General features: G+C 41.2%; 1 protein-coding gene across 6 annotated transcripts in view; it reads left to right on the forward strand.

Annotated features, from left to right (window-relative positions):
* Positions 1-26982, forward strand: part of LOC147421395 (uncharacterized) — a 215291-nt gene that overhangs the window by 17366 nt on the left and 170943 nt on the right. For all 6 annotated transcript variants that reach the window (XM_086503336.1, XM_086503337.1, XM_086503339.1 and 3 more), the window contains exons 3-4: positions 8736-8786; positions 9483-9602. In XM_086503336.1, coding sequence (XP_086359462.1) covers positions 8736-8786; positions 9483-9602 — 171 coding nt within the window. The remainder of the gene's footprint in view (positions 1-8735; positions 8787-9482; positions 9603-26982) is intronic.

Genomic DNA, 26982 nt, shown 5'->3' on the forward strand with positions numbered 1-26982 from the left:
TATGTTTTCATTGTCCAATGTTGTAAATGTCAAATAGGTCAACGTGGATGAGCTCACACTTACGATCGACACTCTAAAGAGTGTCAATAAAGAGCAAGACCCTGAGGAGCAAATGATTTTTTGTGAGCTCTACTTGGAGCTTGAGAAGATTGATCGCCGGGTTTCTCGCACACGATCACGCAAGAAGGTCGTCATCCATGGAGTTACATCGGCTACAAGAGGCAGAGGTGCCAGGGCTACAAGAGGTAGAGGCAGAGCATCAACACCCACGGAGGCTCCTAGGACCTATGTGCGGCGAGGCTCCGGAAGCGGCTTTTGTGCGGCGGCCATCACTATGGAGGATAGAGAGCCTCGAGAGCCAGAGTATGATGATGAAGGCAACCTCATTAGTGATGGAGATCATGAGCCGTCATCCTTCGACTCTTGTGAGGAAGAGGATGATGTTGATGAGCAAGGCTCAAAAGAGGAAGATGAGGAAGATGATGAGAGCACTAGTGACTAGTGACTTTACTATTTAGTCTCTCTATTATGGTGTGCCACTTTTTGAGTACTTTGTAGCCCTTGCCACTTGGTCCCCCCACTTTTTTGTATCATCTTGAGTCTTGTCTCTCGACTTTCGAGTCTCTACTTATCAAATTTCAATGATCATTTTGGTTTATGTAATGCTCATTCTCTTTAGTCTTTGAGTCTTGACTCTTTACATTGTAGTATTGTAACTACTAACTTGTAATCTATACAAATGTCAAGTTTCTATAAGTATTAAGGCCTAAGCCTTAGGCCATTAGACTTGAGAATTATTTGTTTTTTTAATTTGAACGTACATAACGTCATCGTACATCATAAATTTTTTTAGTTCGTTTAGTACCGCACATCATCGTACGCGTACAAAACGTACGGGACCGTATGAGACTACTATGCCGCCGGTGGGGAGTCTTGTTGAGAAGGTGCCTGTTGAACAAGTTGTTCCTGCTGCCTCTTCTGCCAGAAATGCTAGCGCTAGGGTTTTCTTATGTACTTGGCGAGTCAAATTGCCCTACCCAGTTTCCAACAAAAGTCACTTAAAAATAATAAGTGAAAAATGTCAAAAATAGGGAAAATAGGTCTATGCACTGTAAAAATGCTCTTGATGGGTTTTGATGGTAATTTGATGATTATGCTATGTGCAAGTAGAGGATATGCATCTAATCTAAGTGTCTGGATATGCACGGTCTGCGAACAGACTCACAAAAGTGCCGGATCACTTCCTATTCTAGACCGACTTGACTGAACTGAACCTTGGTCACGCTATATCTTGTCCACGGATACATAGGGTTGGATGTGTCACATGACACCCAAGGGCTCTCGCACAGTCTCTGAGTCGAGTGATAAGGACAAAAAGGGCAAGAAACGACGAAAGGACCATACGTTTTACTGAAAAAGGAAGCACTTTTACAAAGCCAATCAATATGATTTTCTCGAAGACGAGCAAAAAGAACAAGGAATTTAAAGAGGGTGGACAAGCAGTAAAGTTGCACTTGTAACAACGGTACTTTGTCCTTTTTTTGGAATCCGAAGCAGCATGTGCCTCGCCATGTGTGTCCACCGTCTCAGAAATCCGAATTTTGCCTTGAGTAACCAACACGATATAATGTGCAGCGGGATGAATGTTTAAACTGTGCTCAAGATGAGTGCTCCGTACTGTGCTCAAGGTTCCTTTTACTTACGGAAGGGAGAGCCTTTCGTTCTTAATGAGAGAGTGCAATGATCACTAACAAAGTGAATGGACATTGTGCATGAGAGTGTATGAGACTGAGAGATAGAGAGAGAAAAGAATACGACACCAGAGACGTTGTAAAACCCTCCTCTGAAGGCCCCACTCTCGCCGGCGAGAGTGGTCTACTATTGATTGCACAAACTCGTACAAAGTGGATGCATGTGACTTATGCAAGTCTAGGCTAGATCGATGATGACGACGGGGATGGCGAGACCGATCTAAGGGCTGAAAACTGATGCTTTTGTACTGCTGTCCAAAAACGCTACTGGCTGAAATCTGTCGCAGATTTGCTGCTGTCCGAAAAACGCTAATGGCTGCAAATCATTGGAACCAAAAACGCTGATATGGCTAGGTCTCTGATGGCTGAAATCTGCTGTTCCTTTAGGTGGTAAAAGGCTGAAATTTGCTGGTTCTTGATCTGCTGAAAAACGCCATGCAAAGGGGCGATTTGGGATTCTAGAAAAACGCCAGGCTGAAGTCGTCTTTTGGCAATGATGCTATGATGAAAAACGCTAGGCTGAGGTTGTCTTGGCGATGAAGCTTGCTGATGAAAATGCTAGATGAAGGGGAGTCTTTGCTTGGAGGAAAAACGCCACCAAGGGGGTTCTTGTTGAGAAGTTGCCTGTTGAGCTTGTTGTCCTGCTGCCTCTTCTGCCAATTAGTGCTAGCCTAGGTTTACTTATATATTTCATCAACAAAATTGCCCTACCTAATTCCCAACAAAAGTCACTTAAAAATAATAAGTGAAAAATGTCAAAAATAGGGAACATAGATCTATGCATTGTAAAAATGCTACTGATGGGATCTGACTGGAATCTGATGGTCATGTTGTGTGCAACCAGAGGATATGCATCTAATCGAAGTGTCTGGACATGCACGGTCTGCGAACAGACTCACAAAAGTGCCAGATCACTTCCTATTCTAGACTGACTTGATTGAACTAAACCCTGGTCATGTTGTAGCTTGTCCACGGACACATAGGGCTGGATGTGTCACGTGACATCCCCTCCTTTTCAAAGTGAGGTACTGGTACCGAATTGTATGGCGTTGAGGGAGATCGCCAATAGCATCCGGAATCCTGGAAGGGACTCTTCGCAGGCCCACTCTGATGTGTGGGTCGTGCGGCACTTGAACTTCATAAAGGTCTGCAATGCTTGCTTCTTTGGGCCGTGCCGAAAGCGACACAGTCTTGTGTGGCTCCTTCGATGCTTCAACTTCGTCTAGAGTCATGCTTCTTTCTTCTTCAAGAATCTCCATGGCTGAAAATTCTTGAAACCATTTCCAACACAAAAACATGAACATACCTATTCTATGTAAAGTGAGTGGAAAAAATCTCGTCTTCCTCAGAGACTGTGCATGCAATGTAGATGAACAAAGAGATGGAGTGCCAAGTCGTTCACCACACACATGCAAACAATGAGATCGAATCTTGTCGTGTTGATCTAAATCAATCAACTGTGGCAAAACACAATGGAAATGCCTATGCTTGATGCTCAATCTTTCTTGTGCTCTTTCTGAAACTGTGTCGTGCCAAGGAAGAGACATGGAATGTGAATTCCTTAAATGCATACTTTTCAGCTTTTCATGAATAATCCGCATAGATCCGTGTTGATTCATGAGTGAAACGTGCTCAACGTACAATATGTCATGCCTAGGAAAAGGGATCACATAAAGACGTTGATTAAAATACAGGAAACGATCACGAATGAAACACTCGAACAATGCGTGCGTATGAATCATGCGAACACATAATACTTCCTGTAAGGGTTCTTTGGACCTAGGCTTGAGAGCCAAGATCGGTTCTTCGTGACTGATCGAATCTGCAATGAGGTTAGCTTCACTAGAGAAAGTATCAACTAACACATCATCCTTGGGAACAATCACATCATTTTCATGCAAATCATCATGCTTGTGAGAAATCACATCTTGATCATGCAAATCATTATGCTCATCATTATCATCCAAATCATCATGCTTATCATTGTCATTCAAATCATCATGCTTATCATCATGCAAATCCTGTGTATCATGCTTTGGAGAAGAAGAGACTGAGAGAGTCTCCTTTTCCCAAATCTCTTGCATCTGTGCTTGCACTTGAGAAAAGAGTCGCAACAACTCTTGCATGTGTCGCGCTTGCTCATGCTCACGCTCTATGGCTGCCTTTCTTTTTGCTTTTCTTTCTGCGTGTCTGCGATCAAATTCTGCCATTCTTTCTACTCTTCTGGCTTCGCGTTCTAACTTCCTGTCCATAAACTCTGCTCCAACTCCTCCATAGGAGTTAGTGCAATCCTTGGCGTAGATGGGGAAGGGGGAGGGTCGGAAAAACCTTATGGTGGGGAAAATTCTTCTTCGCCTCTCTCATGCTCATCACCTCCAAGTGAAGTATCCATTCTGCTTTGAGTGATGACCATCCACTGAAGTCTTGGGTTCTTAAGTTTACAAGGAACTTGGGTTCTTGGGGGTCTTGGTTCTTGGGGTTCTTGAGGTTCTTGCGGGTCTTGAGGTTCTTGAGGTTCTTCTTTCGCTTGCAATCTGTGTTAGAGAAGGATCTTCTCTTCACCCAAGTTCTTCTCTTTTCCGCGGGCACACCCCTTGGTGGCCTTGCGCTCACACCAAGGTTGCTTTTTCCCACCTCACGTCGATTGGCCGGCTGCTAAGTGCACGGTCCGCTCTCAATGAGTGAAAAGAGGCACAAGGGGAGGCTGGACAAGCCCTTCTTTCGTGGGTTTCCTGTCACTCTTCAAAAACACGATTAGGAATCGGCACGCCCAAGAGGACTTAGGTTACGTGCGACCGCAACAAGCAAAAAAAATTATGTGGTTCTTTCCTTGACTGATACAGAACACTGCCAAAGCTCTGATACCAATGTAAGGTGCAACGGAATGAATGTTTGAACTTTGCTCAAGATGAGTGCTCCGTACTGTGCTCAAGGTTCCTTTTACTTACGGAAGGGAGAGCCTTTCGTTCTTAATGAGAGAGTGCAATGATCACGAACAAAGTGAATGGACACTGTGCATGAGAGTGTATGAGACTAAGAGATAGAGAGAGAAGAGAATACGACACCAGAGACGTTGTAAAACCCTCCTCTGAAGGCCCCACTCTCGTCGGCGAGAGTGGTCTACTATTGATTGCACAAACTCGTACAAAGTGCATGCATGTGACTGATGCAAGTCTAGGCTAGATCGATGACGACCACGGGGATGGCGAGACCGATCTAAGGGCTGAAAACTGATGCTTTTGTACTGCTGTCCAAAAACGCTACTGGCTGAAATCTGTCGCAGATTTGCTGCTGTCCCAAAAATGCTAATGGCTGCAAATCATTGGAACCAAAAACGCTGATATGGCTGGGTCTCTGATGGTTGAAATCTGCTACTCCTTTAGGTGGTAAAAGACTGAAATCTGCTGCTTCTTGATCTGTTGAGAAACGCCATGCAAAGGGGCGATTTGGGCTTCTGGAAAAACGCCAGGCTGAAGTCGTCTTCTGGCGATGATGCTATCATGAAAAAAGCTAGGCTGAGGTTGTCTTGGCGATGAAGCTTGCTGATGAAAACGCTAGATGAAGGGGAGTCTTTGCTTGGAGGAAAAACGCCACCAAGGGGGTTCTTGTTGAGAAGTTGCCTGTTGAGCTTGTGCTCCTGCTGCCTCTTCTGCCAATTAGTGCTAGCCTAGGTTTACTTATATATTTCATTAGCAAAATTGCCCTACCTAGTTCCCAACAAAAGTCACTTAAAAATAATAAGTGAAAAATAGGGAAAATAGATCTATGCATTGTAAAAATGCTACTGATGGAATCTGACTGGAATCTGATGGTCATGCTGTGTGCAACCAGAGGATATGCATCTAATCTGGACATGCACGGTCTGCGAACAGACTCACAAAAGTGCCAGATCACTTCCTGACCGACTTGACTGAACTAAACCCTGGTCATGTTGTAGCTTGTCCACAGACACATAGGGTTGGATGTGTCATGTGACACACGGCTTCCTCCTCAAAGAGAAAAGAGCTGAGATCATCAAATTCCAGCTTTTCCTTCGTGACTTGTAGCCGTAGGGTTCTAGCCACCGTTTCATACTCTGTAGGCAACTTCGTAAGGATAAGTGCACTCTTCATAGTTGCCAGTTGATCATGCACAACTTTAATCTTCATCAGAAATGATTGCATGGAACTTTCTCGGGGGAAATGGATTCCAAATAACTGTCCAAGAAGGGTGACTGCTCGCATCGTGGAATCTCGATCAAACATTCTATCAAGCTTGAATCACATTTCGCTGGCAGTCTTCAAGGTCTTAATGGCTGGAGATAAGCGCAAGAGATTCCGCAATGGCCGACATCGCCTTCGCATTGGACGCATCCTAATCGACACACGATTGGAGGTGCTCTTCATCTTGAAGGCGGGTGTACTTGTTGTTGGAATCCCTCGTGGGATGAGGCTCCGTGCCGTCGACAATATCCCATAACCCTTTCGAGTAAACCAAAGCCGCATAATCAAATTTCAACGAGCGTAGTTGCTGCCGTTCAATTTGTCGTTGGCGCTCGAGCAAGAGGGAGCCATCATGAAGTTGCAAACTCCTGGTGTGTGTACCGTCTCGCACTCCAAAATCTGGTCGCACAAATCCCAAGCCGCACAAGTTCTTCCCTCCTTTGCCACTCCCACGCCGCTCCAGCAGACCCCTCTTTACCGCACCAAAAGTGCCGCACAAAAACTCCTCCTCCGATGCCCTTCTCTTGGGTCTCCCCGCTGTTCAAAAATGCTAGGCCTTCAAAAACTCTGCTGACTGGTTTCCTTCAAAAACACCAGGGCAGATTTTTTAAAACGCTGGCCTTTGCAGAGGAAAAAACACCAGTTGCAAGTTTTTCAAAACGCTAGACAGCAGGGCAGGTTTCCGTGCTAAGAAGAGGGCAGGGCAGCAGGTGGAACTCCAGCAAATGGTACGTTTTTGAAACGGTAGCACTGCTGGGCAGATTCGCTGTGAGAAGAGGGTAGGGAAGGGCAGAATCCTTCATGCTGGACAGCAGAAGGAGAAAACGCCAGGTTGTTGGAAAACGCAGGCAACCAGCAAGGCAGAATTCAGCGCTGTGCAGTCCTTCTTTGTCTTCTCCGGGACGCCTCGCTCTGCCAAGGTCTATGCCATCTCTTGCTTTGATACCATGTCAAAGTCGGCGATGCGGAAGCGTGTAGACCAAGGTAAGAGAGAGAGAGAGAGAGAGAGAGAGAGAGAGAGAGAGAGAGAAGGCAATGAGATAACTGATCATAATACAATGGGGGTTGAGGGTTTCTTATATAGAAACCTCAGTAAATTGCCCCACCCAGACTTTGACAAATAAGTGAAATAAATCCCTAAAAGCCAAAATAAATATTGGGTTCACAGTGGGCAGTTCACTTGAGATGCCTAAACTTTAACAGAATCATGATCCTAGATCAGAATGGATTCTATGTGATATGATTTGAATGTGATGTGAATGTCATCTTTGTACAAGTGCTGGATTTGTGTCGTCTAGTGCGTCGGTACTTAGAGTCAGTATCTACTAAAATGGTTTATGGCTTATGTCTGTTTTGCAATTACAATTCTTTCAAGAGGGGGATGTCACAAAATGATGACGCAATTGATGAAGTGGCAGAAATTGTACGGATAGATGACGTGACAAACTGTACGGCAGAACCTGCAATATGTGCTGACAGGTGCCATGTGGCAGCATGTTGACATGGCTATTGTACGGAATTCTGCAAATTGTACTGCTTGCTTTTTGGGGTAGATTTTAGATGCTTTTTGGGACTATTTACTTTTGAGTTTAGATGCTTTTGGGGCATCCCTTGTAAGAATAAATAGACCCAAGGGGCCTCACTCTTTGGAGCATTTGAGAGAAGAGGACCCCTCGGGTGTTGTAATTTGCTCAAGCATTAATATAAAAATAAATATTGAAAGGGGCGCCAGCTTTTGGGACCGATACCTCTGGGCACGGAATTACGCCAGGCCGTGTCGAGTAAAATTTAACTGTGATTTAAAGTTGTGAAGTGTTCTCTCGTGTGTCGTGTCAGATTCTCGTCTTGGGGCTACCAAGATTGTGACAAGCTCATAGTACGCAGATTGTTTCTCAGGGCAAAGCCTTGGAAAGAGTTTCCACATCATGCTTTGTCACATACCTCTTCTCGTTTTGGATCTCTAGATGCTGCCGGTGTCCGTCGCCCAACCATCAGATTCATCTTCCGAGATACACCCTTGGATACGTCCCATTTGTCACCATTTATGTGCTGCTTGCTGCGGATTTGGAAGGACTTATGCCTTGCTTTGATCCAACACCTATCTTCTTCTGTCGAGGAGGTAGCGAGGCAGCCACTTGTATGGAATCCAAATGTGAGAGGCCGTCAGCTAGGTGAGAGGACTCACATTGATTGGGCTATAGATGGGATGACGGATTGGCAAGCTCTTTACGTCGTTGGTCAGATGCTTTCTTTGTTGAGACACATAATATTGGCGCAACCTATGGGATTCGCAGAGGGGTTACCGCTCGTATGAGAGAGATTGATGAGGCCATTCCACCCGATTGGCATGCCTTGATCGAGGGACAGACTACTTTACCTTCCCATCAAGGATGGTGGGTGTATTTCAATCTCATCTTAGGAGACCCGATTGTTGCTCAGCAGGAGACTCTAGTCTTTAGCACTATCCAACTGCCAAAAAGCTCCCCTGAAAATAGCTGGTTGTGCTGCCACATCAGCAGCCCGCAATTTGCGGCACGAATCCCGACAGGTTTTACAGCAGCTACTTTGCCGCTTTTCTCTATCGGTTCTTCCACGTGGCACTGTGATACCTGCTTGAGTTATAAACAAGAGGTTGCCTTTTTTCCAACAGCTAACCTTTGGCCCCTTGATGAATGTCCCTGTTTAAAGCATAAAACTATTATCATGCCAAAGTGAAAGTTCTGTTTACATTTTTTGGAAAGTTTGGAAGTACTATTCTTTATAGAAGAGGGATTTTTTGCAGATATTGGGATTTAAATTGGAGTGTGCCAAATGGACCATTTATCTTCGACGTGTAAGTTTTTTTTTCAATTTTTTAGCTTTACCATGATAAGCGTATAACTGTTAGCCAAACAAAGATTCAAATGACTCTCCCCCTTATTAGGACGTCAATTAAAAGCACAACTACCCCTTTCCTCTTGACATGCTTATTTTGTTTGTTTGTGTGTGTGTGATTCAAATGCACTTGCTCATGTATCTCCTTGTAGATGAAGAATGTGTATTTTTATTGGAAGTGCATGCAAAGCTAGATTGACTATGCTGTGAAGCACATTCTTTATTAAAATTTAGGAGGTTATATACTAAGTTTTTAGAAGGTAGATGTCTTCTATTTTCTCAACCATAAAAGCTCTTTCACATAAGATGAGAGACAAATAAACTTGTTAGCTTCATAGCATCTTGTACAAAGGTACGAGCCTCTTTTATGAGATTTATGGGAGGCTTTATTGTGTTGTCTTTTATAAGCATGCTCATTGATAATGAGGATTAACAGTTGTCATAGTACTTTCTAAATTTCTCAAATTGGAAAAGCAAAAGTCTCATTTATGACAACAATGTTTTTTACAGAAGTAGTAGATTCAAGGTTAGGAATCAATATAGGATGCTTTTACTGACCGCTAAAAGAAAGGAATTTCTACCCGTTTTCCCTCAAGTTTGATACAGTTTATTGACGCAATTACTTACCTAGTGTTTTGCCTCTCTTGGATTGCAGAATTTTGGGAACACAATATAATGTCATCAATGAAAGTCCAGAAAAGGTGGAAGTGTCATTTGTGCGAAAATATGACCCATTGAGTAAGGAAACCATGGTACCCTTAGATATTGACAAAAGGTATGCAATAGGCATAGGAAGAAATGTTATAAAGATATGTCTAAGATGCTAAATGCACATGCAACAAACCTTGAACTATAAAGAACAGTTATTGCAGAAACAAACACATTCAACTTTATCTTCCTTATCTATTCCAACCAATGTAGCATGCAATGAAAGGCTAAAAAAATGTGTGTCAATACACACAAAAATGTTGGGGCAAAGGCGTTGCTGTATGCACTAGGGGTCTAGGTGCCCACCGATGTGTACGTTCTTATTCGTCATAGATAAAGAATAAGGAGCTCTCTCTCACACAAGTCGAGAAGAGGTTGCTCTACCTACTGTGTGTCTCCTGCTTCTCCTTTGCACGCACTACGTGCTCCCTGCACTAGCAGCATTCAACTGGTATCAGAGGGGGGGGGGAGAGTCCTATCTCCATCACCTTCTTCGCCCATGCACGAGGTTTGAGGCGAGCTAAAGTTGCACACCTTAGGCATAGAGAATTAGCAGAAAATAGAAGCTTGAGAGCTTTGTGTAGATAAATTTCATAGCTATTGTGTGCTTGTGTGGGTTTAGTAGAGCTCAAATCAGAGAACAAATGTATGCTTTGTGGAATGTGGAGCAAAAGTGCTCAAGACAAGAATCCATTAGCGGGAGAATTCAACAGCGCTACGAGTAGGCAAAATGATTATTTTTAAAACACAAGAAGCAACCCCACTGTGAAGCTAAATTAATAGAATTAAAGTTCGCCAGGCCAATGTTGGAAAGTTAAAATTTGTAGCGTTAGGGTTTTTTAGGCAATGCTGAACTCCAACCAGTGGCGTTGTGAAACAAGAGCATCGCTTCAGATTTTGGAAAGGGTAGCATTGGTGAAAAACCTTCCAAGGTGGGCAGGAGCTTGAGAGCGCTTGTGATGGGGTGTGCATAGCACACATAACAAGCAGGTAGGCCACCAAGGGTAGAGCATCCATAGCGGATTTGAGTGAGCACACTCGTGTATAGGTGGATTCTGGTTAGAGCATTTGGATCTGTCTGAGGAGAGGTTTTTGGCATCGACGTTAACGGTGGGGTGTACACACATTTGGCCACACACTACTCATTACACACCCGAGCATAGCTGGAGGCGGTATAGAGCGCACATGGTCAGTGAATTCGACATTGAGCAGCAGGTGGAGACAGGAGTAGGACTACATCTAGAGGACCCGGCAAGTATGGTCATCAGAGATTTTTTGCAGCCTCAATTTTCGCTTCATGTATGCCATGTGACTTTAGTTTGTGCATAGCCATATGTTGGCTTCGTTCATTGCTTCTACAAGTTCACAGGTACTACTGAATACAAGTTTATATTGGCAGTTACAGGGATTTTGCAACATATTTATTCACTCTAGGATACATGAGCGTTTGCTAGCTCTATGTCTATGCATATGCGCGGTGCACGTATGGATATGTGGATGTCTCTTTGATGTCGTGGTCGAGTTCTTGCACTTTGATGCATATGCGATCGTTGGTTTCTAGATACTCACTGTGATATTTGCTATGGATGACATTTTTGAGTCTATAGTGATGACTCATGAGAAATGGAGGTCTCGGTCATGTCGACATTTGAGATGTTAGCATTGTGGTCATACAGGGGACATTAGACGTCGTTGCTTTTGGCGTATGAGTCAATAGGAGTCATTTTTGTGATGCAGATTTAGTGATGACGCTAGTTAGAGAGGCAATTGCAACGATTGAGTATGATTGTGACGGTGTTGTCACATTGACCTCTAATTTACCTCCAGCTTACTTTGTCTTATAGATGGCGCACTTTCTTTGCGATTGTTATTAGATAGCGGCGCTACTTTCCATAGTTGTTGGCCCAAAATATGTTTGCGTATCATTGCCTAGTGGTGTATCTTATACGCTTTCATGTGCGTTATGTTCTTGAGTTGAGATAGAGCTTTATCTTAGTGAGACAATTGAGAGAGAGTGGATGTCATGTATTGCTTGGAGAGCATTCTTTTCAGATGCGTTGGGGCTCGCTAGTGATTGCCAGAGGTGCAAGGAGTGGCATGGTATACCCATTGCATGTTTCTCATGGATGAGATGGTATTGTCTCTACTACATTAGAGAGCGAGCGATGAGACGTCTCTTTTACGGATGAGCTCCAACATGCTCAAACATTGCATGTGTAGAGCTAGTTGTGCAAGATATGTCTGAGCTTAAAGAGTAGAGCAACAGTGCTCTAGTGATTCACAACCGGATGAGTTATCACACACGATTTTTTTTCAACCCACATACGAAGTACCCAACCTACGTAAGGTAAAGCTAGCCCCTATATGGAAGGGCTGTCCAAGCCTCCTTATCAGCATATTAACTCCTAAGGTTAAGTGTCAATTAAATTGCAGAGGGGAGTCAAACCCAACACCAATACGCTTGCATTCTGGTGCAACAATAATAATTGTAAGACATACGAGCATTTATCCTGCCAACTTTCTAGTTCATCATGGTGGAGTCACAAAAGAGCTTCTTGCAAAAGCATCCCTAAACTAGGTTAATCATGTTTTACATATATTTGCTACCATGCTAAAAGTATTATGCACTCAAAAACCACTAAGAGGATCTCTAGAGATATCGTCATGCTTTCTTAGGATATTACTTGGCTAGAAATGATGTTACATACATATTTTGAATGCCAGATCCTATTCGAACAATGTGATCCTATTCGAACAATGTGACTTGGAGCATATCATAAGGTGGGACTTCGTCGCGCACAGTGATATGCAAACACAGTACGGTCACGCACGGAGATTGCACACAAGAACAAAACAAGGAAGTTGAAGACGATGCACAGAGATTGGGTCCAATCTGCCCCCATCCACGAGTGAGCTCCTCTCTCATGTATTTCTTGCATGTACTAGTTAAACTCAAAAAGTGAACATCACCTAAGGGTTGTTTCCAAAGGACGACATGCTAACTATTTGCTTATAATGGAAAAATGAGTGGATCTTTTTGCCGAATACCTCAAATTGGGTCATAATATCTTTAAAAACATATGCACATACATGGATCTACTAGAAGCTAAGGATACGCAAAGAGTGGCCTCACCCTATGATGATTCCTCAACCATAGCTTGACTACCTGAGTTGATCAAGACAAAGGTCCAATAGTAGTGGATTGCTAAGGAGAGTGAGGCCTTCCTAAAGCTAATGGAAAAGCTAGTTTTATAAGACCTCTCAAGGCCATTTGAGGTACATTGTGATGCATATGGCAAGGACTTAGGATACTTTTTCAAGCAAGGCATGCTATAGCATATGAGAGGTGCTTCTTATGTTTGTAAGAATTTGTTAGCGCTTTGGTCAAAACGCATAATCTATGCGCTATTCATGAAGGAGATCGAAGCATGGCTCTCCACCCAACCATAGAGGGAATGATAATACTGCATCTAATCACCATGCTATATGTAGTAATCTGCATTCCATTGCGGACGGTATCACCCCCATTGTCTATGTATGCCGTTGCACTCAAATGGGTGAGCTCAACCAACCCCCAACCACCTCCCCCCGCCCGTTCGACTAAAAAAAGAAGATTTTTTGTCCTTTTTTTTGCGGAAAAACCTATGTAATAAGATTACATCGTTTCAATATATGCATCCTCATTTGTATCTTTATATTGAACTAGAATCTCTTTTTATTATGTGTGCCCAATTATATTGATCCTTATATTCTAGGATTTTTCAAGTTCACGTGAATCTCTAGGTGGCTCTGCAAGCTCTACAAACATTGGAGGAAAGTGCATTCTCCTCAAGTTGACTCCTTCAAGCTACTAGCATGAAACATCGGATGCACTTGAGAAGTTTCAAGCAACTTAGGTACATTCCCAATCCTTTTATGAATTTCAAAGGGTCTGTTATACATTCTCCTCAGTATGAAGGGCGCCCTTCAACCTTATGACATGAAACACGCGATAAACTTGAGAAGTTTCAAGAAACTCAAGTTTGTAAACTATATTCCCAATATTTTTTAAAGGATTTTAATAGGTCCACTATACTTTCTTGTTCTCATGGTTTTTGACTGCACAAGAATCTATAAGAAACCAAACTCAATTTGTTCAAAGTTGATAGTCCTATACCTTTTTTTAGCATCTGCCTTGATGTTATCATGTGCAATGGATGCTTTCTCTTGCTATCTTCAATATGACATTCATACCTTCAAGGAAGTCCTTGACAAAATAAATGTTCTTCTTCTCTAGTCTAAATGTCTCCAATTAACACTTTGCTCCGGTAAGAGACATGGTTGTTATGAAGTAAGAGTGTGATGGCAAACGACATGCCATATTTTAGTGAAAGATGCACCATGCTCACATAAAGCATGTATAGATGTCATCAAAAATTAACTCCTTTGTCATATACACGCAACACAAGGCATCTGCCACCGCATATATATTTTTCACTACAAGATCTTTGCTCATCAAGTTTTTAGGGTACCTTTAGCTCGTTTTGACTTGACTACCATTTCAAAATTTCATGATCTCTACGAACCTTAATGTGGCACTATTTAGATAGTGTTTCTCCTTTTTAGAAGCATGAATAATTGTTACTAAGAGTCTCTCCTAGATCGATGAGTTACGTCGAGCTTTTAGGTTATCTTTTAGCTCAAATTGACTTGACCACCATTTCAAACTTTCATGATCTCTATGGATCTCAAATGTGGCATTATATAGATAGCTAGCATTGCCCCTTTTTAGAAGCATGAACAATTGTTGATAAGTCTTGCTCCTAGAAGATTTGCAATAGAATTATCCATATAGCCACCCTCATAACATCTTTCTCCAAGATGAATAGCTCATTGGGGCCCTCAATTTAATACTCATCTTTCTTCACGATAAATAGCTCATTGAACTAGTACGAAAGTATTTGTCACGTTGAGTTTCTTTAAACTTTTATGTGGGTGTTGAAGGTCGTAGCATAGTGCACAATCCACCAACATAATATAAATCTGGAGGATCACTAGAGCATGTAGGTATGGAATCTCGTTCTCATTAATCCTAGCAATCACTTGTCATGCAAGATACACTCAAGAAACACTAATTGGAGCAATGCAATGCCTAAACTTGCACAAGCCCACTCTAATCTTATTCTAATCTCATGCAAACACAAGCTCATACACTCTCATCATGACACACAAGCATTTAGATACATGCCTAAACTTGCACAAGCCCACTCTAATCTTATTCTAATCTCATGCAAACACAAGCTCATACACTCTCATCATGACACACAAGCATTTAGATACATGCGAGTGATTCAATGCTAATTAGAGAATTCTAATACACAAAATAAATAATCATTAACACATGAGATAAAAGAGAGAAGAGTAGGGAGACTTAGCCTTCCATTTGAGCTCCAACGTTATTTACAACGAATGATGAAGCCTTCCAATGAAAGAATCATTAACACATGAGATAAAAGAGAGAAGAGTAGTGAGACTTAGCCTTCCATTTGAGCTCAAACGTTAGTTACAATGAACGGTGAAGCTCTCATCTCCATAGCCATCTCGTTCACAAGCCCTATCCTCAACTCTCAAGAATGAACTCTTTTTACAAAATGACTTAAATTTCACTTTTATACATAGGGTTGCATAAAAACGTATCTAGCTATCCAAGGCATAAAAAGGAAGACATGGATATAATTCAGTATATATATAGTAGATATGAAAAATGTGCTCCCGAGAAAATTGGTAACGGTTATTGGTGTTGGATGTCTTTGACATTTTCCCTTTCTTAAGCTTTGTTGTCCCTTGACATAGACAATATGTGGATTTGCACAACGACCCCACTGGTACTCTGTTGATGAAGATTATGGCTGCAAGACAAGCATAAACGTAAGAAGCATTATAAACCAACACATAATGAACATATCTCATGATCTAATGATGAAAAAAGAAAGTGAAGATGAATGTTTACGTGGTTCAAAACATGCCAATATCAAACTAATCAGAAGCTAAAAATTATAAGCATTTGGAAGGATAAAAACACTAAAAATTATGAACTTATAAGTGGTAAGCCACAAGCAAGAGAGGAATGATTTAAAGCTAAATCTATTTCACAGCATCACTAACTTAGAAAATAAAAGCCTTGACCTAATAGGACAACCAAAATTCAAACATGTTCTTTGGTTATAGATAAAGTGATCGTGTTATAAACAAAACATTACAAGCACCAAATAAAGTACATAAAAGAGATTATTTGTTCATTGCATAAGATAAAGTAATGCCAAAATCACAACATAAGGCAACCACCCCAAGGTTGGTCAAGCTAAGATTCTTGGCTCTTTGTTACCGCCAAGAAGGGTCTTCAAAAGTCTACAACCTATCATGGCGACGACCTATCAACCCATGGTATCGGCTCAAGGCCCTGACAATGCAGGCCAAAGGTGGTTCTCCCGCCTATGAAGGACCAAAAAGGCATTAGGCTACATATAACGCTCACAAAACATCAAGACTTTATTGCTCAATGTCTGGGTTGCCTTTTTTCTAGCCCCTTTTTTGGACACCTTATTTATTTATGTGATTTTGTTTGGTTGTGATTTATAGATTAAAAGGTATTTTTAATGGCTTCAAAAAAGTTAAAAGGTATTTCTAATTCAAAGATTCCCCTCAACAACAAGAAAAACGATGCGTTAGTCTATAGCACGTAATAATAGGAAATGACAAAGCACATAGATTTGCAACAATATTAGCTCGGAAGGATGGATACAACATTGAGAGAGAGAGAGAGAGAGAGAGAGAGAGAGAGAGAGAGAGAGAGCAAGGAAAACGCTAAAGAGAAGAGAAGAAAACACTAATGGAAAAATGAAAGAGAAGAGAAACACCTATGTATATGGACACAAAATGTCTTTTGACTTTTCACCTTCATTTGTCTTTTGACTTTCCACCTTGATCATTCTTTTCATTTCCTAAACTCACCCTTCATTTATGCACTTAATATGTTTTGAAAGAATTTTTATTTTTCTGAGATTGGGGAGACCTAATTGATTGATTTATTTTGGTCTCTTCCACAAGAATGTGGTTCTAGTGATATCAATTTATAAGTTAGTGCTTACAACATAAGCCTAGAGCATGCTAAATGTCGGTCATACTATCAAAAAAAGTCTCTTATCAACTAAGCTAACTAAGTCATGGACACAATCTCGCCAAAAGACACCACTAACTACTCATGTTTACCAAAACTAAGGTCAAAATGTGAACACATTAATGTCTACAAAAACTTAAACTACCAAACTTGTAGAAAGCAAGACGTGGCATATAGAAAACTATGAAACAAAGCATCTCACTTGTAAATTAAACACTTAAAATCAATGTGAATGATTGAAGTAAGATCATGGAAGTAGTATACATGTTTAGATGGTACAATCTCTTCGATTATTGTGGTAACAAACATGTGATACTCAAGCTCCAAGTATCTCATGTTGTACAAAGTCTCATGTCCATCTATGTTGCACAAAGTCAAAAGATAAGACACTATCAATTAAAAAGGTGTGTGAGCATAGAAGTGAGTTTTTGTCACTTCACCATATCAACGGTAGCAAAGGAAGAATCACAGAAACTAATATTTAATTTGTGGAATGTAGCTGATTCAACTAGTGCATGGAGGCTACGAAAGGTTGTCAATCCTTCAAAAAAATCAGTCACAACTTGCTACTCTCAAGTATTTATCTGTAGTATTTTTGTCACCAAAAGCTATCTTTTCGATCGCAACCACACATGCATGTTTTACTAAGCTAAAGTGCTTCAAACGGAACCAAACTTGCTAAGAAGGTAGACACGACCAAATAGAACCTCTCTATGGTCTCAAATCTTTGATCTGGCACTTAAAAAAATCATGCTTATATCAATTACCTATTGTTAACATGTCAATTTTGATGTTTAATATAGTCAATCGATTGGTTTAAGGGAGCTCTATCCTCTTCTATGCTCAAAACTCCAAGCGTTTGTATAAATCAAGTAGAACGAGCCAAAGTAGCAAGAAGATGACCATGACAAGAACACAAAAACTTTGCGAGAGACTTACGTTGAATTGAAGAGCTGTGATCACAATGTCATTCGTGAATTTGCAATAGTATTTCACATGCAGGAGATACAAGCACGAGAAGCAAGAGGGTAGATGGAGTACTCCGAGCATTAGAGTGCTCACTTTCACTATCCAAAAACTTGGGTTCAATTTATAAAAATTGGCCTTGATACTTTGCCAAGGGTCAAAATTTGATCCTTTGGTCAATATGGCTCATAAAACTAGCAAGTTAAGTGCTCTAGGTAATCAAGTTGCAAGTTGGAAGCCATCAACCAATCTAATCAAATAAAGTTTCACATATACAATGGTAAAAATAGTAATGATAGTTGTGAATCCCATTTTGGTCATATGTGGTCCCGCTTTCAGTGGCATGTGCTAGCTTAACAGCTAACATTTTCCCCCTTTCTAGCTCTTGTCATCTCGTGACACGACTATATGTAAGTTGGCTTTCGGCCAGTTTTCAAGCCGGTTGTCTTTTGGTGAGGAGATTCAAAACTCTTTTTTGAGTTGAGATAGTTTGAGACCTGCTATCCGTTCCTTGAGTGATTTGTTTCATACGGTGTGCTAGCTATGTACTAATTAACTCCAAAAATGTAGCTTTAAAATTTAACATAGTGATGCACAACATGTCTACAAGCATATGAAATGCATTGGACTTGAATTGACACATTAGACTAGTATCACAATATTAAACTATTACGATACTGAACTTTTTTCCATAGAAGTTAGGTGTCCAGATGGACCTAATGTGTACATGAAGTCTTAAGTGATTTCAAGCACGAAAGTTAATGTAAGGCCCCAAAATAGGATGAAAGACTTCAAAAGTGGTATATCTTTTGATCTATGATAATTTATTGGTCCAAATACGTTGAGATTTGATGAGAAGACTTAGCAAATAGATTCCAACACTATGGTGATGAAAATTTCTCCATTTATGAACAAAAGTACATGTACATTATCGAGATAACAATTGCCCATAACATGGTATTTTGGCAATGGGAAGTGGATATACATGCTATTACAAGGCTATTGGTAATTCTTGCTAAGTTTGGACCTCTTTATGAGAAGTTGGGCCCATAATAGCTTTAAGGCTCTAAAGTTGAACATCCTCGGAGTTTTGGACGATTTTGTGATTTAAAAAGGATGATTTTTTTGATTTAAATGTGGTAAAAATTGCTATACAAAATGTGAATACCCTGTAGAACCCACTGGCGATAAAAAATCCTCCACTTTTGAAGAGTAGATTAGTATTGGGATACTGAATAATATTGCCCAAGAACACTAATACATGTCCTACACATCTCCCATGGTCTATATAACACATACATGCAATCGCAATAGCAAATTTAAAATTTGAAAATTGCCCCTAGGTAGTAGCAGTTTTGATATGAAGTTTGATTGTTAGCTTTTTGTTATACTCTCATGTCCATTTTGACCTAAAAGTGACACCAATGGTCTCAAGTTCATTTGTAGAAAGCATGTGGTGGCACAAACTCCCAAGCAAAGTCTAATAGTGTGGTAGTGAACAAGTTGGTCAAAACGAAATTTTTCTAGCCTCAAATTTTCCTTTCATCTATTAGGTCTCCCCAATTTCAAAAAATTAAAAAAAGCCTTTCCAAACATCTTAAGTGCGTAAGTGAAGAGTGAGTTTACGAAATGAAAAGACCCATGGAAGTGGAAAGTCAAAAGATTTTTTGTGTCCATATAAAGAGAGACATTAAAACATTTGTGTTTTTCTTTCCTTATTTTCCCTAGTGTTTTCTTATCTTAAGAGTTTCCTTGCACTATGTAAGCAGTGTATATATTTATTTTGAAGCCATTAGGTATACTAAGTAGAACTAGATTATGTATTTGAAACCTGTTTGGAACTTGTTCGTACCCCATATAATTTTTTTTTTGGAGTTGTAGATCTCTAGTAGGAAGTATGCATGGCTTGGATGTCTCTGAAATAAATTCCTTGGCCTTTGGGTTGGCTTGATTTTCTTCTTCATCTGTTCCCCGTTCTCCTTGATGGAGAATTTTGCTGATCTTGAAGCCCAGATCAATTCTTGGCAAAGCATAGCTGAAAATTATATGTTTCAAATTTGATTCTTTTTCCATTGGGAAATTATAGTAATCCTCCTTATTTTTGTTCTAACATGTGAAACCATATGCACAAGAGGATAGTGGTAAGAGTTTCTATATTGGGGTCTAAAACTTGGATGACCAAAGGGAACAAAATCCAATGGGAAAAAAGTGCCTTTGGTATACGCCCTTTAAGTACATGTTCATGTAAGGTGAGTACTTAAGAGAAAAAAAAAAGAGTGCATAATGCAAGTGCCAATTATGAGACACTCTATATACAACAAGATAATTTTCAAGAAAAGCATCCGGTGCAGCAATAGAGTTGATGGGTGCTTCAAGGAACAAACATAGTACATGTGGCATCGAAAGATGGTTCAATAGCTTTCACTTTTCCAAGAAGGGTTTTAGATGTATAAGACTCTGTAATCATATCCCATAGTGCTAGCTACGTGAGTGTCTTTTGGACTCTTCTCCTTCACTTCTCGAAACACGAATCATCTGTGATATGTCTATACCTATGACCTGGCTTGTTAGTATTATGTCATGGTAAGCTATAGTTTTCATAACTCCACTAGTCTAAGATATGCCTGTGTATCTGGGTATTCATTTGGGTGTGTTCTCGTAATTTTGTTTAAGATAATACTAGGATGGGAGCTATAAAGATCTCCAAGCTCGTCAAAAAGCACAACACTATCTACTCGGGATTGAATTCTCACTAATTGTCTGATAGGATTCATAGGGAGATATGAAAGTGCTATTGTCAAATAATAATGTCCATGTAAATCAACATAACAACCAAATCTCTGTTGTGCTAGCCAATAAAATATAGCACTCGCTCATGGCGATGTTGTGTCCTAATCATAGCATCTCTAGCCTCTACTACTCTCAGAGGAATCTCTACAGATGGTGGTCTATGAGTAGCACAACTTTTGGCAACATGATCTAATATGATTTGTGCATGGTGCTCTCATGGTAGATCTCGTTGTTGGAATAAGGGTTGCAGAGAAACACACACAGCTTGGAGAAGACGAAGGAAGCTCAAGGCACACAATAGAGAGTGTGTTACTTAGTGTGCAATGGAAAGATAGATAGCCCTAGAGTGATGGGCGTATATACAATGCACGGGGGAAAAAACCTCCTAAAGAGGGAAAAAATGCCCCGGCGGTCCTAGTGTGTTCACACACATCACTACCATATGTATATGGTAACAAATCCCCCCTGGAGTGATGCGGTGAACGAGAGCTCGCACATGAGTAAAGGGAAGTGCCATGCCCTGAGGACAGGATCAGTCCACAAAGGGGAGTAAGCCCAAAGCTTTGCGGAAAGCTTCAAGCTTCTCACGAGACAATGCCTTTGTGAAAAGATCTACAAGGTTGTCCTGTGTTGGCACATAAGCCAAGGTGATCTCTCCTGCTGAGAGCCTCTCCCTGACATAGTGGTAATGCACCTCAATGTGCTTTGTGCGAGCATGAAAAACTAGGTTCCTCGCAACTGCCAATGCGCTCCGACTGTCAGTGTAGATAGTGTTGGCAGTGTCCTGTCCAACACCCAAATCAGCCATAAGGCGTCTGAGCCATACACACTCAACAGTAGCTGTGAAGACTCCCGTGTACTCAGCCTCACAACTCAAAGTGGCCACAGTAGGTTGCTTCTTGCTCAACCATGATATACATGAATTGCCAAGCATGAAACAAAAACCACTTGTGGACACTCGGGTGTCAAAACAACCAGCCCAATATGAGTCCGAAAAAGCATGTAAGTTTGGGGGCAATGATCCCCCCTTGGGATAAAACAAGCCAAGATGTAAAGTGCCACTAAGGTAGCGGAAAATCCTCTTGACAGCCTGCCAATGCTTAGACCCTGGGCTATGCATAAATCTGCTGACCTGTGAGACTGCAAACTGAATATCTGGCCTCGTGTTGCATACATAAATGAGGCAGCCAACAAAAGTTTGGTAAAGAGTGACATCAGCAGGATCGCCAGCATCATGTAGACTCAACTTCAAACCTGTTTCCATGGGAGTGGCAATAGGTTTGCAATCCTCAAGTCCAAACTTACATAGCAATGTCTCTATGTAACTTTTCTGACACAAGACAATACCACCATCACACTACTTAAACTGTATACCCAAGTAATGATGCAACAGTCCCAAATCTTTCATCTTGAAAGTAGCATTCAAATCAGCCTTAAATTCAGCAATATGTCCTCATTTGGTCCAGTGATCAGTAAATCATTGACATAAAGAACCACAATGAGAAATACATCATCCTCACGCTTTACATACAATGTGCTTTCTGTTGGACTGTTACGAAAGCCTCGTTTAACCAAATGAGTGTCACCTTTCTCATACCAAGCACGAGGAGATTGCTTCAACCCATATAAAGCCTTCTTACATCTGCACACTTTGTCCTCTTGTCCTTTTATGACAAAACCGCAAGGCTGCGTTACATAAACTTCCTCAAATATGTCACCATTCAAGAAAGCGGTAACAATGTCTGATTGATGTACATCCCAACGAGAATAAGCTGCCAATGCACATAGAAAACGCACAGTAGTCATACGACAAGTGGGAGAAAAAGTCTCTTCATAATCTATGCCTTTTTGCTGTGCATAACCCTTTGCAACAAGTCGAGCCTTATGGCGATCAATCTCACCATCCGGCTTGCGTTTCAACTTGTAAACCCACTTCGTACCAATGGTCTTTTTGCTAGGAGGAAAATCACATAAAGTCCATGTGTCATTTTCTATAAGTGCATCATATTCTAATTGCATGGCAGCCATCCAATTTTCTGAATTCTGTGCTTCGTCAAAACACAGAGGCTCCTCAACATCATGTAAACTAGACACAGCCAAAGCATAACAATCTGATGAATAAGATGCATGGCGACAGCCTGAACGAGTACGACTAGACAAAGGTGCATCTAATTTACTATCACGCAAAGTGTGCACCAGCCATTTTGGCATACCTGTAGCCTGCTCATTTTCAGCGCTTTCCTCATCAAGTACATCATGTACATCTGCATCAGTAATAGGTTGATCTAAAACATTTTCAGAAACCCCCATAGGCTGTACATTTGCCTCATTGGAACTTACATTCGTATTTCCACCACTGAAAAGAGGCAACAAAGTGTCATAAATGTCCTGTGAGCTTACATTACTATCTCTAGTACATGACAGCAAGGGCTGAACAGAATCTTCCACAAACACTACATCCCGAGAAACCAGAATACGTTTTGTTTGCGGATGATACAACCTGTAACCTTTGCTTTCAGCACTATAACCAACAAAAATACATTTGACAACCTTATCATCCAATTATCTGCGCTGCACTTGTGGCACCAAAGCATATGCCAAACAGCCAAAAACACACATGTGCTCAATAGAAGGCTTTCTATCATGCCATGCTTCATATGGAGTAATAGACTACAAAGCTTTCGTAGGACACCTGTTAAGTACATAAGTGGCACACATGATGGCCTCAAGCCAGAAAGAATGCGGCAAAGCTTGACTTTTGACCATACATCGTGCCATTTCCGTCAGTGACCTGTTTTTTCTCTCAGCAACACCATTTTGCTGAGGTGTATAAGGCACTGTACATTGGTGTTTTATCCCAGGACTAGCCAGAAATGCATTAAATTCATGAGACATATCCTCCCCCCCTCGATCGGAACTGAGGGTGCCCATAGTACATTTCGAGACATTTTCATCCATAGCCAAAAATTGTTTGAAGCACATAAAAACTTCGAACTTCGCTTTAAGAGGAAATACCCATGCATGCCTGGAGTAATCATCAATGAAAGTCACGAAGTACAGGTAATTGCCCAAGGATGGAGTTTGCATGGGCCCACAAACATCACTATGCACAAGCTGCAACCTGCATGTGGCCCGAACTGAACCATCCTTTGGAGATTTAGAACACTGCATCTTACCCAAAATACAACCTTCACAAACATGTTTGACAGGTGCTTCAAGAGGCGGCAAAGAAGCAACCATATCAGATTTCAGCAAACGCAGCAAACTGGCAAAATTCAGATGACCAAAACGTGCATGCCAAAGTTTTGCATCTGAAATAGCCCTTGAATCTGCAACAGCATTTGCAAAATTTTGTCCACACTTGTCATACAAAGTGAGCTCATACAGCCCAAGGCACAAAAGCCCAGATGCAACAATTTCATCACCAAAACTGAGATCATGAACTGTACATCTGTCATCCACAAATTTGACTACAAGTCCAAGTCTAGCAAGCGCGGATACAGACAAGAGATTCTTCTTGATCCCAGGTACATAAAGTGCATCAACAAGTGTGAAGGAACTGCCATTAGCAGCAGTGAGCACAATCTTTCCAACTCCCTGAACTAGATAAGAGGCATTGTTGGCACAAGTGACTAAATTCCCATGACGGACAGACTCGAGAGAGGTAAACAATTCATGATGTGAGGTAATGTGCTTTGTAGCACCACTGTCAAAATACCACACATGTGAATTTGCAGCAACTGACAATCATGCATCATGGACAGCAGGATTGTAAGTGCACTCTGCGCTAAAAGCCCATTCTGCATCAACATCAGTAACACAGTCTCCTTTCACAGAAGACTCAACAATGGCTGCATTTGTAGTGGAACCAGCATTTGTAGTGGAACCACCCTCTTTCTTCTTAGCCTCTTTGGCTTTCAACTTAGGACACGACTTGATCAAGTGATCATTGGCTTTACAATAATGGCAACGCATCTTCTTTTTGCCCTTATCACCATAATTTCCAGACGAATTGCTGCTAGCATAAGCATTAGGAACATAATTTTTTCCACTCGCAGCAGAACCATAAGAAGTGGCTGCATTGCTGTTACCACCCTTTCTTTAAGAAGCAACAAAAGCCTGTTCAACTGCACGTTGTCTAGTCCTGTTTTTTCTGGAAAGTGACTCTTGCAACAGCAATGTGCATAATGCATCAAACTTGAAAACTTCTGGATTTCCTTGGGTCATAAGTCTCCAAGTACTAGCAAAAGTCTGGTAAGAATCTGGTAAGGCATCAAGAACAATTTGCACAAGGGAACTGTCTGAAATAACTTCACCTGCAGAAATAAGTTGCTCATTGATATCCTTGACACTAGCAAGGAAAGTGTCCATATCATCTTCCTCATGCATAATCTTCGACTCCAGCTCTTTACGCAGCAAAGGAATTTTAGCCTCATTGTGGCTTGTATAAAGACCTGCTAGAATATCCCAAGCCTGTTTTGCAGATTTTGTTGAACGGATGTGAGGAACAATGGTGCGCTTCACAGACAACGCAATCAATGCATGAGCCTGTGCATCCTTAACATCCCAATGATCTTGTTTTGCCGTAGGCAAAACAACTCTAACAGCTGCAATCCTTGCAACAAGACCTGCAACATCCTCAACATCGCCTACATCCTCAGAACCAGGACGTACATCAATGCCCTGCACAATGTTCCAGACACCCTTTGACACAAGAACATGTTGCATCATATAAGCCCACATAGGGTAGTTGTCCCCATCCAACCTGTCCTCAGCAGCAAACATCTTGAACACATCTGTGTTGTTGTTGTCAGCCATGGTAAATGCTGCACCTGATGTGAAAACTGCCCGAAAATAGGAGAAACAGAGCGGAAACAACCTGTGCTATATAGCACAAACCGTAGAAGATTATAAGGCACCTGTTATGCAGAAAAGGGCATAGACAGAAATTCTGCACAAAATGACAAAATAGCCTGTGCAGTACTGCCTGTAGTGGAAATGTAGGCCGAAATGAGCCCAAATCAAAATTGTGAGTAGACCAAGCTCTTCGAGCTTACCCAAAATATTTGTCGACCTACGAACGCTTGCCAAAGCTCACTGAAATCGGAGAAAGTGAGCAGGAGTGTGCTAGAGCAGCTGGCGACTAAGCCCGGGAGGACGTGACCTGCTCTGATACCAATTGTTGGAATTAGGGTTGCAGAGAAACACACACAGCTTGGAGAAGACGAAGAAGCTCAAGGCACACAATAGAGAGTGTGTTACTTAGTGTGCAATGGAAAGATAGATAGCCCTAGAGTGATGGGCGTATATACAATGCACGGGGGAAAAAACCTCCTAAAGAGTGAAAAAATGCCCCGGCGGTCCTAGTGTATTCACACACATCACTACCACATGTATATGATAACACTCGTGGTCTCTACAACCTCACACAATGTGTATTGGTGATCGCTATCGTCATAGGCTATTATGGGGAAATACTTGTTTGCATGGTACATGTGAATGGTCTTGTGGCAATCTAGTGGGTTCACCCTTAGCTTCTTTTGTGTCATGTCTCTAGAAATCTAACGATGCATCTCACTCCATCTCTTGTGGCTTCGTGTTGGTGCTCTCATGGTAGGTCTCGTGGTCTCTACAGCCCCACAGAGATGTTTACTGGTGATCGCTATCGTCATAGGCTGATATGGGGCAATACTTGTTTGCATGGTATCTACATGTCAATGATCTTGTGGCAATCTAGTGGGTTGACCCTCTACCTTAGCTTGTGGCTCGTGTCTTTGAGAATCTATTGATACATCTCTCTCCATCTCTTGTTGTTGGGTTCAAGCCCGTGGGAGTAGTGGTTTAAGCCAAAACACACACACCACTCTTTTTTTAGACTGCCTGCAAACTAGTGTGGTTGGTTTTAGTCTATATTATGTAAAAGGATCATCAATAATAATATAATAGCATAGTTTTTTGTCTGCTGGCAATCTCTCTCACTTTGCTCGTCTGCTCACGCCCTCTATCTCTAATGGATACCCCTTGTTTGCATCTACCATAGCTACATCAATCCTAACAGTGGTATTAAAGCTTTGGGATTTAGCCTCGGAGAAACTGCTTGTAGAGGAGGGAAAGGCTTCATAGACCTTCACAAATCCAATCACAAGTACAACGGTTGAAAAGACATATGGAATTATACAGCTTCATCAGGTTTTTTGAGACTCAAATTTTGGCATCAAATTTTATATATAATTCAATTGTTTGTCAAATATGATATCCAATATTGACAAACTTGATGGGTCCAAATTTTATATATAGCAGATCAAATTCAAGGGATACCTCATGCAAAAAAAAAAACTTTGAATCATCATCAAGCTTCTTTCAATAGACGCCGCGAGAAAAACCACTATAGTCACTCAAGCTTTATCCGCCAAGCAATAAAGGAAAGATGAGTAGGCACTTGGTATTGTAATGAGGACAATTTGATTCACGATTTAGATGATATCACATCTTCAAGTGAAACTTGAATAGAATTAGAAACTATTTTTGGTGCCAA

This window comes from Adiantum capillus-veneris, chromosome 27, assembly GCF_014529385.1.
Source record: "Adiantum capillus-veneris isolate H3 chromosome 27, ASM1452938v2, whole genome shotgun sequence".
Classification (NCBI taxonomy): Eukaryota; Viridiplantae; Streptophyta; class Polypodiopsida; order Polypodiales; family Pteridaceae; genus Adiantum; species Adiantum capillus-veneris.